This window comes from Protopterus annectens, chromosome 10.part0, assembly GCF_019279795.1.
Source record: "Protopterus annectens isolate FY-2018-M chromosome 10.part0, PAN1.0, whole genome shotgun sequence".
In the NCBI taxonomy this organism is placed as follows: domain Eukaryota; kingdom Metazoa; phylum Chordata; order Ceratodontiformes; family Protopteridae; genus Protopterus; species Protopterus annectens.
Window position 1 is genome coordinate 656,312,026 of NC_056744.1, and position 16,575 is coordinate 656,328,600.

At 44.1% G+C, this 16,575-nt stretch overlaps 1 protein-coding gene across 1 annotated transcript in view; it reads right to left on the minus strand.

The window, feature by feature from the left end:
• USP24 (ubiquitin specific peptidase 24) overlaps positions 1 to 16,575 on the minus strand; it is a 4,679,666-nt gene that overhangs the window by 2,711,791 nt on the left and 1,951,300 nt on the right. The window contains exon 26 of the mRNA XM_044085508.1: positions 4,093 to 4,191. Coding sequence (XP_043941443.1) covers positions 4,093 to 4,191 — 99 coding nt within the window. The remainder of the gene's footprint in view (positions 1 to 4,092; positions 4,192 to 16,575) is intronic.

Consider the following 16,575-nt stretch of genomic DNA (forward strand, 5'->3'; position numbering starts at 1 on the left):
CTCAAAGCAAAAGAAACAAACAACTGCTGAGACTGCCTAAAATCCTTAGTCCTGCTTAAATAATAATTGCCTGTGTACATCTAAAGTGTGCAAAATCTTTTCCCCTTTATTTTGAGGTTCTGCAGGCAAATGAATAGTTTGGTTTAAAGCCACACTAGAAACCACCTTAGGCATAAAAGAAGGATTAGTATGATACCCTATCCTTATGGAAAATCAAAAGGGCTCTACTGCCATAAGGGCCTGCAACTCAGACACCCTTCTTGCAGAAGTAATAGCCAGCAGAAAAGCAGTCTTCCATGACAAGTATTTCAATTCAGCAGTAGCTGCAGGCTCAAAAGGTTGTAGAGTAAGTTTTTCCAACACAAAATTGAGATCCCAAGCAGGAGTAGGAGCGGGTCTTATATTCTTTGCCCCTCTAAGAAACTGCTTGAACAAAGGATGCGAAAACAAAGGTGGGTCACAATCATAGTGAGCTGAAATTGCTGCAGCATGAATCTTTATGGAAGAGAAGGACAAACCTTTGTCCAACAATTCAGTAAGATATTGAAGAGCCACACTCAAATTAGGCTCAGAAATCTCCAAATGCCTTGCTGTACTCCAAAATAAAAATCTCTTCCATTTTTCTGCATACACTTTCCTTGTACTAGGTCTTCTAGCTTCCATAATCCCATTTAAAACTTGTTGAGGAAGTTGAGACCTGCTGTGTTTCAACACAGAATATGCCAAGCTGTTAGATGAAGAGAGTGTAGCTTGACATTGAGCAGATGACCTTCCTTCTGAGATAACAGATGAGGAATCAGAGGTAAAGGCCATGGAGGCTTCTTTACCAGACTCCAGTAGAGGGTACCAGTGTTGCCGAGGCCAATCTGGAGCTATCAAAATCATCCTTGGCCTGTCTTGTCTGACCTTTAACAGTACCTTTGGAAGAAGAGGTAGAGGTGGAAAGGCATACACATGAAGGTTTTTCCAACTGAAAGACAGAGCATCCACTTTCCAAGCCGTGTGATGAAACCCCTTTGTGCAATACTTTGGCAGCTGGTGGTTTAGTGGAGAAGCGAACAGATCTATGTCTGGAGTTCCCCATGACACTGTCAGTTTCTGAAATACATGAAGATCCAGTTTCCACGGGATCCATGATTTGTCTGCTTAACACATCTGCTAAGGAGTTCTGTGCTCCTGGCAGAAACCTTGCCTGAAGAGTTAGTTGCAGGCTTAGCGCAGTCTCCCATAAAATCATTGCTTGCCTGCATAGAGGATAAGAATGTGTTCCCCTTGCTTGTTGATGTACCACATGACAGTTGTGTTGTCTGTTAGAATCAACACCTGCCCTGGAAGAAGTAACTCCTTGAAAGCCATTAATGCAAACTGGACTGCTAACATCTCTTTCATGTTGATATGTAGATGGTGTAGTCTGGCAGGCCACTTGTCTTGTATCCACTTTCCATTTAGATGAGCTCCCCAAGCAATGTCCCAAGATCTGACTTGCCTCTGGAGTCCCTTGTTTAGGTGACATTCCTGAGCCCACCACAAGAATTCTTTTTGAAGGCAAGGTATTATTTGAATGACAGTGTCCAAATCCTGGCAGTGCTGTGTCCATACATTTTGAGATACCATTGTAACTTCCTCATATGCAGTTTGGCATTGGGAAGCACCAGAATACAAGATGCCATGAACCCTAATGCTTGAAGGACTGTCCTTGCAGTCAGCACGGACTGATGAGATAGTTGATGGAAGTAAAGTGACAGACTCTTTTGTTTGTCCAAAAGGCCATCTGGGCTGCTGTATTCAGTCTCACACCCAGAAAGCACATGTCTTGAGAGGGTACTAGACTGGACTTTATTTCGCTCACAGAATGCCCTAGGGATCTTAGCACTGCGATAACATATTGCAGGTGCTGTAGAAGAACTTCCCTTTCTTGAGCCAGAATCAGGCAGGCGACCAAGTAAGGATAGATTTGAATTCCTTGAAGCCTGAAGTAAGCTATCACTGGAGCCAGAACCTTTGTGAACACTAAAGGGCAATGCAGAGAACTGATAATGAGAATTTAACCTCAGATATTTCCTGCAACTTAGCCTTATAGGCACATGAAGGTAAGCTTCTTTGAGATCTAAAGTTACCATCCAGTGATTTTTGCCCAGCAGAGGTAAAAGCTGTTGTAACGTCAACATCTTGAACTTGGGAATGTCCAGATAAGTGTTGAGGATAGATAAATCTAAAATTGGTCTCCACGTGTTTCCCTTCTTTGGTACAAGGAACAAAGAGACAGTCTTCCTCCCAAAGGCCCTAGACTGAGAATCATAAGCAGGATATGTCCACCCCTTAGCAGGCCAATTTCTACTAAAAAAATCTTTAACAGTTTGCATAGACTTAGCTTTGTCCTCCATTTTCTTTAAAACTGCTTACCAAACAACACATCAGACTGTAAAGGAGCATCCAAAATCCTTGTCTTAACATGCTCAGCTAAATTCTGATCCTTCAACCAGGCATGCGAACAGAACTGGTAGCAGCCACCCTCGAGGAGGCCTGTACAGCATCAAAACCACATTGCAAAGAATGCTTACCCACTTGTTCAGACACATGAACCAAATCCAGCAACTCTTTACACTCAATACCTTCCGCCAAAGCATCCACCTTAGATTTCAACTGTGAAAGGAGATAATTCTGATATTTTAGCATGTGAAACTGACAATTCAAAGCTCTCATGGCGACTCTTAAACAAATATTTATGAGCAAACATCTTCCACCACATTCAACACAGGAGGAATAGCTAAAGGCCTATGCTGGGGTAAAACAAGAAAGTAATCCTGGCCTTCCCATTTAAAGTGCTCCCTCATGGAATGCAAAGTCTCTGAAAATGAGAAATCCTCAGGTGGAGAAGCTGTAGGGGTGGAATCATCCACATCAGAATCAGAATAAGTAGGATACTCCTGCATATCTTCCACAGAAGATTCTGAAGCCTCTGAACACTGTTCAAAACTTTCAAACTCCCTAGGCCTCTTATTAGGCGGGGCATAGAACCCTAATCATAGTAATCAAATCTTCTGCCATTTTAAGCATATGTTTCTTAGGAACAGAACCCGAAGCCCCCACTGAAGCTGAAGTAGGCCTACCTCTCAAAGAAGTTTTGGCAACAGAAGGAGAGGCCCTAACTACCTTGGGAAGAGCAGTCACCTGAGAAGCCCCTCAGCCTGGCCTACCTCCTGAGAAGGCACATCCTGTAAGAGTAAAGTTTCTGCCTGGGACTCTATGGAAACTCCTGGCAAAACCTCCGGTTCCTCAACCCTAGGCTTCACTGTTTTATCCTTAAACACCAACCTGGCACAGTCTAACCTCCTCTTAATAGTGCTAAACAAGGTATACACAAGGTATGATAATCCCTATGAGGTATCTGTTTCCCACAAGAAATACAGTTATTCACTTTTTCTGACATAAATACTGAGGCAAGAAAAACCAAAATGTTGCCAACTCTGTTTCGGTCTGAAACTAATATTTCACCAACCTGCACTCGCAAAACTGCTTCTGCATCGGACCATGCGGCAAAAAACTGAGAGGATATGGCCGGTCATGCATATAAGTACTACCTGATACTGGCGTCGCGCTAATCGCATCCGCGACGACCGACGCCAGCCTTATACTCTCTCAGGCCACAGTCAGGACTGCAGCAATGGAAGACGAAGAACATCTGCATTAACCCTTATGAAGCAGAGCTTTGCATTTAAACAGTAGAATGTTCTTGGGTGAATACACAGCCTGTTAATTATAAGTTGTGATGTTATTATTTTTTTGTATGGTGTGCCTGGGTTTCCTTTGTAAAATTAGCTGCATGCACACGCGCGTGTGTGTGTGGGTGTGTGTAATCCCTCACTCTCACTCACTCTTCGCTGTCAGTGTGTGTGTGTGTGTGTGTGTGTGTGGGGGGGGGGGTTGCTTGCTCTCGCTCTTTGCTGTATGTGTGTGCGCACATGAGAAATTGCTCACTCGCTCTAAGAACAGAAGGCAAACTCCGCTCTTGCATACTTCCGTTTCACTCTGAGATCTCACACCGTCCCATAAGAAGTTTCACTTAAAAAAAAAAAAAAAAAAATTACCTACCAAGCTGTCATTTGCAAATATCTGAATGTTATCCACAACACAGTTCAATTGCTTTGAAATCTTCCATCGAGCACTTCCAACTGTCTCATTGCTGTGAGCCTGTTGAAGTTAAACATAAGTTATTCATCAAACCTAGACACAATTAAGTACATTAAGCATATGCATTTAATATAAATATTTCTTTGTTCACATAAACAGTGACAAAATACATCTTAAGGATATATGCCTCTAAAACATTACCTACCGTTTTGTACGTAAGGCACCGATAGTATTTCTTAACAATTCTCAGTTTTTTGTCTTTTCGGCAGGGTAGGGTTAACTTCCATCAAGTTCCCCATGATAAGAATATTGCTTACAATAGTGATCTGCACTTGAAATCAAAAATCTAAACTGCATAATCAAACAGACCAAAATTAATATTTACCAAAGCTGATTACAAAGAATCTCCTTCAGGAAGTTAAACTTAAAAAAATTTACATGGCAGAAACAGTGTGCATTTACACACTACAGCCACATATAAATAGATATCAAAGCCTGAGTAATGTATTCACTGTAACACTACTGCTTTGAAGAGGATGATCCAGTAGTAGTACTTATTATATGCGCATTTTTATTCACTAATATCAAGCCTGCTCTGGACGGACTTTTCTTTCTAGATACACTTTTCATGCTCTTGCTGTATTCCCTACCATCATCACTCCCTTGACTATTTTAGCACATTAGTTCACTCGTAGGGGAGAAAGCCAGCCACAAGTGACCACTGTCCAAGGAAGCCACTGGGATGTTTTGCTCTGTGATCCCAACACTGGGTTACAAGTACGGCTTAGAATATCAGCCATAGTACATGTGCAACACTGCATATGACCCACCACTGGTTAGAGCATACGCTATATGGTATATACAGCTCCTATTAGGGAATGATTGCTGACACTGCTTAACACCCAGACTGTCCTAGGTGTCAATACAACAGGAGGCTTGGCCATCTCCACACTGGTTACTCACCTGGGGACCTCCATAACCAGTTCTTTCCATGTAACAGACCAACATTCACCTCACATTGAGGCTCTACTAGCATTGCTTAGCATAAACACCATATAAACAGAGACATCCAATACACACATGCCTTCTGTACTTATACAAAGAAACTCTTCCAGAAAAGTATACAGAACAAAAATAATACAACAGTAACTGTACACTGAAAACACACTGTAGTTACATAAAACTAAATAAGCAATTGCTTTTACTAACATCCTTTTAGAAATACAAAACCTAATCTGTATCCAGATGTGTGGAGGCACTTTTAAAATTTACAGGAATTTTGAAGATCATTATAATGAGCTTCTTCACAAAACTGCATTATGTTACTTTAGGAAACATTCTAGTAAAAAGAACTTGTAATGTCTGGACCAAATTTATTTACTCATTTATTTATCCTTTGTTGATGGGGTCAGTCCCACTACACTAGTACCCTCTCTTCACGGGAGACACAAAGTGGTATTTACACTTCTATAAATCCAGCAGCTGCAGGACTAACTAAGAGGTAGCAAACATGCTCTCTTAAAACATTCTAACCTGTAATGTCTGATGAGTGTGTGCACATCTGTCCAAGTAGCAGTCTCATATAGACCTTGAGCTGACATGCAAAAAACAAGTAGCAGTAATGGCAGCAACTTTCATACTCAAAAATAACACACCCTATCTTTGCTGAACTTGACAAAAAAGGTAATATAAAGGGCCAAACATTTGCAATGGGTTTGCCTAGTCACAGTCAAGTGCATCAACATTTTATAACAGATAAAATCAATAAATACCTACTCTTTTTCTTCTTTAACGCTTTGGGTGGGCACACTGAAAATGTGTAGCAGACATTTTTATTTTTATATTTGGGAAAAAATATCAGAAGCTGAGTAATTGTTTTAAATGAAAAAGCAGAGATCAATTCAGGTTTAAACAGATTTTCTGAGATCCAGTGACTAAAAAAAAATGTCATTATGATCTCCCTTACATATCAGGGATTGTACCTCAGACATCCTCCTAACACAAGTTACTCGAACCAGAAAACATGTTTCTGAGAAAATAGTCTACTGAATTAGATGTTTAAAAGGAAGGTAGCCAGATGTCAAGTCCCCAAAAGGGTAAAAGTGCACACTGTGGTGGTCTCAGGTGCATAACATTTCCCATAAAATGCCTTACTACAAGGTCTGTTTAGACTGACATACAAGCAAAAAAAGAAGAAAGCACAGTGTACCTTTTCCAATAAACAAAACCACCACATACAAACTGCATAAACTGCCACCTTTTTAGGAACTAAGACTAGATGTCAATAAAATATTATGTCCAAGAGGAGTCGATATTTAACTTGTTTAAATATGGTTTTCTTGTCAAATATCGCCATCGTTCCTTAAATGTGTACATGATCTCTGCATCCGTTTACACACCACTATGGACCAAAGGGAAATCTTTAATGTTGAAGGAATGGGCATTTAGATGCTCAAGCACTGATCTTCTCTATGATGCTTTAACAATAATTTAAGAGTCAAGGCCTGGACCCACCAGTGTATCCTCCTCAAGGCTGCCAAGTTAATGACATTCAGAGCTCTCCCATGAAAAAGAAACAAAGCAAAGGAGATTTTTAGCTCTACATTGATAAAAACACTTTTCAGAGATGGGATCACAAAGGACTTTTCCAAGTCTATAGCTAACCAAAATGACTGCAGCCAAAGAAGCATCTTTAGTCCAGGGAAGCCACCAAAAACAAAATCATCCAAGTAGAAAATCATATGGAGCTCCTTTTACTATGAGGCTTTAGCCATCACAAAAAATATCTTGGGTCCAGAGCAAAGTCCAAACAGCACTGTAAAAAATCTGCCATGCACACTCCAGCCAAATTTTTTTTTTTGGAAAGATAAATCACTTCTGTTTACAGCACCTATGTACTCTGCAGGAACATCAATCCTGAAGAGTCACCACCTAGAACTTAAAAATGGACTGTGCTCATAAAAATCACTGACAGGTTGCTGGAGGAATGGAACTTTAACAGGGTTCAATATGTTATGGTCGAGGAATGAGGCAGGTGCAATAATGGGTTTACTGAACTTTGAGGAAGCAATGGAGCAGGTGGAATTTCCGGCTACTGTACAGCAGACTCAAAAGCAAGACAACACACGGAAATTTTAACTAGTGGCTGACAATCGAACAAGTAGGCTCCATGCAGTGTAGTCCAAGAAGTGCATGGCTGATCACAGACACTGATTTAAGACAGCTGCAGAAAATACCGCTGTGCAAGTAAACTTACAACAGTATATGTTCAAGTATATCACCACTGCAGTAGCATATGGTTAAATGGGATATATTCTGCCATGAAATGGATATCTGGCCAGTAGACAAAAGCTTTTAGGTGCCATCCACATGCACAGTATGTCCGAGAAAGCACAAGAGCATGCTGGTATAAAAGCAGACATATTGGTGCCAAAACGCACAACTTTCTTGCCTCTCACACAAAAAATGGAGACTATAAAATGTCACAAGATGATCAGGGTTCCAGATTTACAGATTTAGTAGGAAAATGAACAAGGATAAGGGGAACCAAGACATATTAGGAGAAGATCCAGTAGGGAGCCAGAAAGGGATAAAATGAGAATGGGGATATGGGAGGGTGTTAGTACTGCAACAGTGATTTATTCAAACGTATACTGTTACATTAAGCTCAATTACATGATTGTATTATGCTCAACAATTTTATTTTTATTTAACATTTGTTTACCGGGAAAGTCCAACTTGGAACGAAGCCAATTTTCAGCGGAGGCACGGGGAGAAACGCTCCAGATGCATATCTGTGTAATGTGGGATGAAACCCACACTAACGCAGGAAGGACCTGCAGACTCCGCACAGAAGGCACCCCAGTCAAGAATCGAACCGGAGAACCTCTTGCTGTGAGGCGACAATGCTACCACTGCACCATCCAAATGGGATCAGTTACAATAGCCTATCACAATATGGGATAAATGTCAAAGCATAGATGGCCAGGATAAGAATGGTCAGAGTCCAGGAGACCCTGGAGACTAGACCTAACAAATCCTGTTTTTGCTCTGTTGAAATGTTCAATTGTGCAATGCTTAGTGAAGGTGTGTGGACAATACCACGTTACTGCATCTAGAACAGTTGGTCTTCCCTTTTCAGAAATGGCCTGAAAGTGGCCAAAGCTCTGGTAAAGTGTGCACTGACCTTTTGAAGGGCATACTTGTCAGGATCTCAGACTTGTCACCATGTTAAGAACAAAACTGGAAGAAATAGGATAACCCATTTTGAAATGGTCTGTTTTGACACTGGTTGTCTTTTTCTTTTCAACAAAAGAAATGAAGAGCTGATCATTTCTTGCATTTGGAAAGCATCAACATCTGCATAGTTACTGAAATTTGGATTAAATATAAGAAGACCACCACTCTATAACTGGGTTTTGTGTTTTTCATGCTTCCAAGACCGATGGCAACTGTGAATGTGTCTCCTTATTTCAATGGACGCATTACCAAATTAGGCTTAATCATCAATTAATACCTTGTTAAAGAACAGTAAGTTGTGTACTCACCATAATGTTAGATGTATGTAGTCCATCTCGCCTCACATTCTTCACCTGTGGGTTCGGAGCCGAATATTGGCTCCGACTCGGCCTATTTACTAGCTCGAAAGTCTTTGATTGGCTGGGCTAAGATGGTATCCCACAATACACTGCTCCACATCCCCAGATCTAGTTTGCTGCCAAGAGAAGTATAGTATGCATCACCCAAACACACCCACATCCTTAACAACGAGGTCCAACAAATTATCCAAAGGGACTCTGCAATACAAGAAGGACATGGTGTTCCTCCAAATCCTCCAGGCCTGGGGGACGGTGGGGGGGTAATGAAGAATGTGAGGCGAGATGGACTACATACATCTAACGTTATGGTGAGTACATAACTTACTGATGTTATGTAGTCCTATCTCGCCTACATTCTTCACCTGTGGGACAGCGTCCCTAGCATCTACGTCCTGGGTGGCTCAATGGAAAATACTCCTGAGCACTGTGGAGCCAAAAGATGATCTGCCCCTGGACACCACATCCAATTTGTAATGGGAGACAAACGTGCGAGGAGAAGCCCACGTTGCAGCTGCACATATATCATTTATCGATAACCTAGCCTGAAAGGCTGTGGAAGTGGAAACAGCTCTTGTAGAATGTGCTCGGACTGGAAAGGGCAACTCTTTCCCCCTGCCTGATAAATAAAGGAGACGCAACCAGCTATCCACCTAGAGATGGTGACCTTGGAAACTGCAGACCCCAAGCGATTCTCTGAAAACGAAACAAAGAGCTGGTCTGACTTCTGCCAATCTTTTGTCCTATGTAGATAAAAGCGCAGTTGTCTATGAACATCCAACAGATGAAACTGGTACTCTGCCTTGTTGGAACAATTGGGGAAGAAGACCAGCAGTTCAATGGACTGATTAATATTAGATAAGGAAGCCACCTTGGGAAGAAAGGATGGATTTGGTCTCAGAGAGACTCTATCTTTATGGAATATCAAATATGGGGGCTTGACTGATAGGGCCTGGATTTCTGAGACTCGTCTAGCTGAAGTGATAGCTATCAAAAAGACAGATTTCCATGTAAGAAATTTTACGTCGCAGGAGGCCGCAGGTTCGAACGGTGGGAGAGTGAGAGCCTGCAGAATGAAATTGAGGTCCCAGGGCATAACAGGTTGAGATACAGGGGGACGAAGCAGAAGAGTGCCTTTCAGGAATGCTTTACACAGTCTGTGTGCCATTAAGCTAGGTTCATAAGCTACATGAAAATTTGAAATAGCCACCAGCTGAACTTTGGTGGTGGCTGAGGCAGACCCTTGGTAGAACAAAGCAGACAAATTCCAACACAGAATTGATGGGGGCTGTATAGGGGTCAATACCTTTGGACTGGGCCCATATCAAGAACCTTTTCCACTTACTAGAGTAGATCTTCCTAGTGGACGGTTTATGAGTAGACAAAAGAATATGGACCACGTCTGGAGAAAAATCATGACATCTGACTACGGATGGAAGTGGAGTAGCCAGGCAGTCAGCTGGAGGGTCCCCAGGGAGGGGTGGAACTGTCCCGACATATGTGTCAGCAAGTCCGAACGAGGGTCCAGAATCCAAGGAGTATCCAAAATGTAAGGCTGAAGGAAGGGGAACCATACTTGACGAGGCCAGTGTGGCGCGATCACAATCAACCTGCTTCCCAAGGATAGCACTTTCTGAATCACCCTTGTGATAAGGGGAAACGGAGGGAAAGCATAAAGTAGACCCGAGGGCCAATTGTGTGCAAGAGCGTCCCTTGGAGACTCCCCCGGTGGGGGGATCAGCGAGAAGTAGCTGCTGCATTTCGAGGGGACTGGCAAACAGATCGCAGCAAGGCTGACCCCATCTGCTGAATATGCTTTCCGCCACCCGGCGGTTCAGGGACCACTCATAGGGCATGAGGATCGCTCTGCTTACCCTGTCTGCAATCACATTGGTTTTACCCGGGATGTGCGTTGCCACCAAGGACCGTTGGGAAACTATCGCCCAATTCCACACTCTCATGGCCTCCCTGCACAGAGGGTAAGATCGGGTTCCTCCTTGCTTGTTGAGATACCACACTACTGACATGTTGTCTGAGTGTATTGCAATAGTCCCTAGAGGGAGGACAGCCTGAAGTGCCTGCAATGCAAAAAGCACTGCCCTCATCTCCAGGACATTTATGCGCAAGTCTATCCCGTTCTCCTGCCACGTGCCTTGGACCATCCTGCCGAGATAATGCCCCCCCACCCTATCTGGGAGGCATCCGTGGTCACTGTGGCTACCGGGTTGGGTTGTACAAACGGTTTTCCTACATTTAAGTTGTTGGTGCATAGCCACCAACTGAGGTCCTACTTGCATTTGCCTGTGATTAAGATTGGATGGGATAGCGGTAGTCTTTGAAAGGACCATTGGGCGAATAGGAGCCATTGCAGGATTCTCATATGTAACCTCGCAAATGGGACCATCATGATAGTAGACGCCATTGTCCCCAGTAATTGAAGAATTAGCCTTGACTTCACGCGTTTCAGAGGCATCATCGTACGAACCTGTTGTTGCAACCCCATGATCCTCTCCAGTGGTAGGAATGCCCTCAATCGAATAGTGTCCAACTCTGCTCCTATAAATGAGACACGCTGTGAGGGTAGCAAAGCAGATTTTTTCCAGTTTATTGTAATGCCTAACTGGTGACATAGATTGATGGTAGTATCTCTTTTTTGAAGAAGTAGATGCTTGGTGGGGGCGGAGAGGAGCCAGTCGTCTAGGTACAGAAACACCTGGAATCCTTGACGTCTCAAATGAGCCGTCACCACTGCCATGCACTTGGTGAACACCCTGGGGGCTGTGGTGAGACCAAAGGGCAGGGCTCGAAACTGGAAATGCCTGGCTCCCAGCCGGAAGCGTAGATGACATCTGGATGCTCTGTCCATTTTGATGTGGTAGTTAAGCATCCTTCAGGTCGATGGAGCACATCCATACTTCTTTTCCCAACAATGGGAGAATCGATTGTAGCATGATCATCTGGAATTTGGACTTGCGTACATAATGATCAAGTTGGCTGAGATCCAAAATGGGTCTCAGGTCCCCCGTTCTTTTCGGCACCAAAAAGAATCTTGAGTAAGTCCCTAATCCGATCTGGTCTGGGGGGACTGGTTGGATGACTCCTTTTTCTAGCAGCTGAGAAACCTCTGATGCTGCTTGATCCCTTTGACTGGGTGGAACATCTGGGATCCGTTTGATGGGAGGGGGTGCGGAGTAGAATGGGATGGTGTAACCTCCGGCGATTATCCCTAATACCCATCGGTCCTGGGTGATGTTGACCCAGGCTTCCGGATACCGGGAAATTCGACCCTCAACTGGCTCCGGAGAAGCACAGTCGGGCACACCCTCAGGAACGAGAGTATGGGGAACCACAAAAGGAATCGCGGTCCCCAGAATTGCGGGGGGCCCCTCTGCCTCTGGGGCGACGTCTCCCTGAATACAACCCCCCTCCCCTGCCTCGGGAGGGGTTCTCACCTTGTGCGGCAGGAAAAGGCCTTTGTGATTTCTTGAACCACATCTTTCCCCCTCGCTGAGCCTTGGGATAAGGTCTTGACGGGAGGGAAAAACGGACTCCTATGGCAGACAAGGTCTTTCCCTCTTGCTCGCACCTGGTGAGGGTGTCTTTCACTTTGGTCCTGAACAAGGATGAACCATCAAAGGGGGCATCAGTGAAGGAAGACTTAAAGGCCTCCACAAAGTGATATAGGCGTACCAGGCTTGCCTCTTAAGGGCCACCCCTAAGCTAGCCGCCCTACTCGCTCCCTCGGCTGCGTACAAAATAAGTCGCATGGACGAGTTAGCGATGGAGTTGAGGGTAGAGAGCTGAGCGTTGACAGTCTGGGCCACCGCCTCAGGTACATTACCCGCTAGAGTATCTCCTAACTCCTTAAGGAGATCTCTCTGGAGCCGCGTGAAATGAGACAAATAATTCAGCGACCGCAAGGTAAAGGTAGCTGAAGACAGGGTACGCTTCCCGTACCAGTCCATAGTCCTAGACTCCTTGTTAGGAGGATGGACCGAAGAGGAAGACTCAGCAACTTCCTTCTGGGTGGCTGCCGCCACCACCATAGCATCTACCGGGACTCCCTTTGTTAAAAATTCTTTTCCTTGGGGAGTGGACAAAAATTTGTTGGGGCGTCGAGGAAAGTACAGTTTTGTACCTACCATAAATGTAGATGTTCGAGTGCTAATACAGCTGCAGTCATAACAGGGTTCTCCTGCCGTCAGGCGGGTCCTCGGTCGGCCGAATTCCAAAGTCTAGGTCCGGCGTCGGTTGTCGTCGCTTCTTCCCTGACGTCAGTGCGACAGGGGTATAAAGGAATCAGCCGACGCCATTTTCTTCAGTTTTTCTTGCCCCAGATTTCAGGTGCCCCCAGAAGGAAGGCAATACATAAATTTGTGTAATAAAGCAATGCAATATAATCAAAATACAGTAGTTGCAAGCAAATACACCATAAATGAATACCTCAATCAGGTTGTACGAGGAGGTGTTAGCCAATAGGCCTGTCCCAAGAGGGGAAGGGGGAGTGAAACCTGGACTGCAGCTGTATTAGCACTCGAACAACTACATTTATGGTAGGTACAAAACTGTACTATGTTCATCGTGCATACAGCTGCAGTCATAACAGATGGGTAGAATCCCAAAGCTAAGAAAGGGGTGGTAGGCACTAGGTGGAACTAGGAGGAGCCAGGATGCCCTGCAAGACTGCAGTGGCAAAGCCTGCTCTAGTTTTGGAGTATAATGGTAGGTGGTAGTGCTTGGAGAAGGTATGCACAGAACTCCAAGTGGCTGCTTCCAAAATATCTTTTGTATGAACTCCTCTGAGGAAAGCTGCTTGTGGAGTGAGATCTGATGCCTGTAGGTACAGTTTTGCCATGAAAAGAATAGCAAAAGCGTATGCAGTGGGCTATCCATTTTGAGATTGTCTGTTTGGAAATTGGCTTTCCTTGAGCTCCTATAGCATAGGACACGAACAGCTGTTCTGATTTTCTGAAAGAAGGCTTTGTTCTGTCCAAATAATAACGCAGTTTTCTGTGGATGTCCAACGAATGTAGTGATCTCTCCCCTTTGTTTTGAGGATTAGGATAAAAGGTAGGGAAGTGTAAGGCCTGATTCAAAGCTACCCTGGATACCACTTTAGGCATAAAGGATGGGTTGGTTCGTAAGGAAACTCTGTCCTGATGGAAGATGATAAAAGGCTGCACAGCCATGAGAGCTTGTAGTTCTGAAACTCTACGAGCTGAGGTGATAGCCAAAAGGAAAGCTGTTTTCCAGGACAAATATTGCAAATCTGATGAGGCAGCTGGCTCAAAGGGAGGCAAGGTCAGTTTTTCCAGAATGAAATTGAGATCCCAAGCAGGTATTGGTTGTTTCCTTGGGGTCTTAGATTCTTAGCCCCTCTGAGGAACTGTCTTAAGAGAGGGTGAGAGAATAAGGGTGGATCAGTGTTGTATTCTGCAGAAATGGCTGAGGCATGGATTTTGATGGAGGAGAATGAAAGTCCACTGCTTAGCAGCTCAGCTAGATACTGTAGTATTTGAGGTAAATTCAGTTTTCCAGGATCCTGGCCCTTTTTCTCATTCCAGACACAAAACCGTTTCCATTTTGCGGAGTAAGCCTTTCTAGTTGACGGCTTTCTGGCCTCCAAAATGACATCCTGCACCTCCTTGGAGAGTAGGGTCTGTTGTGATGCTAAGGAATCTTCCATGCGGCTAGATTGAGTGTTTTAGCTGGCTGTGAAGAGGTTTGAAGCTCTGCTGAGTCAGGAGAAGACTCATTAGAGGCAGGGTCCATGGTGGGAGTCGTCAGGCTCCTCAGGAGTGGGTACCAGTGTTGTCTTGGCCAGTCTGGAGCAATGAGAATCATCTTTGGTCTGTCTGCTCTGGTTTTCAATAGAACTTTGGGCAGCAGAGGAAGAGGTGGGAAGGCATAAACTGTCATTGATGTCCAACTGAAAGAGAGAGCATCCACTCTCCAGGCCTTTGGATGGAAAATCCTTGAGCAGAATTTTGTCAATTGGTGATTTTTGTGGGAGGCAAAGAGATCTATGTCTGGCCTTCCCCATGCTTGGATTATCTCTGTAAAAACTTTTGGATGCAACTTCCATTCGTGTGGATCTGTCATATTTCTGCTTAGGTTGTCTGCCAGCGTGTTTTCCTTGCCTGGCAAGTACTGTGCTTGTAGTTCGATTTGTAAGTACATGGCCGTGTTCCAAAGTGACATGGCCAGTCTGCATAGGGGGTATGAATGTGTTCCTCCCTGTTTGTTTATGTACCACATTACTGTGGTGTTGTCCAATCTTATCAATAGTTGACCTGGTTGCAGAAGATCTTTGAAAGCTATAATAGCATTTATTACTGCTAGCATTTCCTTTTGATTGATGTGAAGGTGCTTTTCTTTTTGGGACCATTTGCCCTGAATGCACCGATCTGTCATGTGCGCCCCCCAGGCGTAGTCCGAGGCGTCTGTTGTGATGACTTGATTTGCTTGAGGCTTGCTGAATGGAAGACCTGTGTTTGTTTGGCATGCTTGAGCCCACCACAGAAATTCCTTTTGTAGACATGGAATTAGTGGTATTATTGTTTACAAACTGTGGCTGTGTTGAGACCATAGGTTTTTCAGGTACCACTGAAGTTTCCTCATATGCAGCTTTGCACATGGGATTAGTAAGATGCAAGATGCCATGAATCCCAGAGCCTGCAGGATATTCCTTGCAGTCAGCCTGGTGCAATTTGCTAGTGCTCTGAAGTATTGAGTTAGTTGCCCCTGCTTCTCTGGCGTGAGATAGGCCATCTGGGTGTTTGTGTCCAAGTTGGCACCCAGGAAAATTATCTTCGAGAGGGTATTAGCCTTGATTTCTTTTTGTTGACTGTGTATCCCAGAGAGTTCAACAACATTATTACATAAGCCAGATGTTTCAGAAAAATGTGCTTGCTGTCCGCTTGGATCAGGCAGTCGTCTAAATAGGGGTATATTTGTATCCCTTGAAGTCTGCAGTAGGCAATTACTGATGCCAGGCATTTCGTGAATACTCTGGGCGCAGTAGATAAGCCAAAGGGCAATGCAGAGAATTGATAATGGGTTGAACCTGCAAAAAATCTGAGGTATCTTCTGCAATTTTGTCTGATTGGGACATGCAGGCATGCCTCCTTGAGGTCCAATGTTACCAGCCAAGACTCCTTGCCCAGCATGGGAAGAAGCTGCTGTAGAGTGAGCATCTTGAATTTTGGTACGAGTAGAAATGTGTTTAGGATGGATAGGTCCAAAATAGGTCTCCAATCTTTTCCCTTCCTTGGTACCAGAAATAGTCTGGAATAGAAACCTTGACCTTGTTCGTGCGTAGGTACCTCTTGAATAGCTTTCATGTCTATGAGATCTGTAATTTGCCTTTGTGCCTCTGCCTTTTGATTGTGTGGCAGGTTTGGCATGACTCTCATTTTTGAAAGGGTGTGAAAATGGAATCTGTAGCCTCTGTTTATAATGTCCAGGATCCATTTGTCTTTTGTGACAATATGCCAATTTTTTGAAAATAATGCCAGTTTTCCTCCTAAGGGGGCTGCCATTTGAGTCTTGCTTGGCATGCAAAGGGGAAAGTCACTGGGCTTGCTTTCTGAATGATTGCGAGTTATCCTCGCCACCTCTTTGTGTAGGAGCTTGCCACTGTCTGCCTCTAAACGATCCTTGGGATTGTCCTCTGCCCCTCGGGCGCCTGTATCTACCTCTTTGGGGTCTATCCGTGGCTGGAAAGGACCAATTTTTGGAAGGCCAATTTCTACTGAAATGTGGGGGGTGTACCTGTAGGAAATCTTTCACAGTTTGCATTGATTTAGCCTTTTCCTCCATTTTCCTTAATACCTCCTCAGCATTAGCA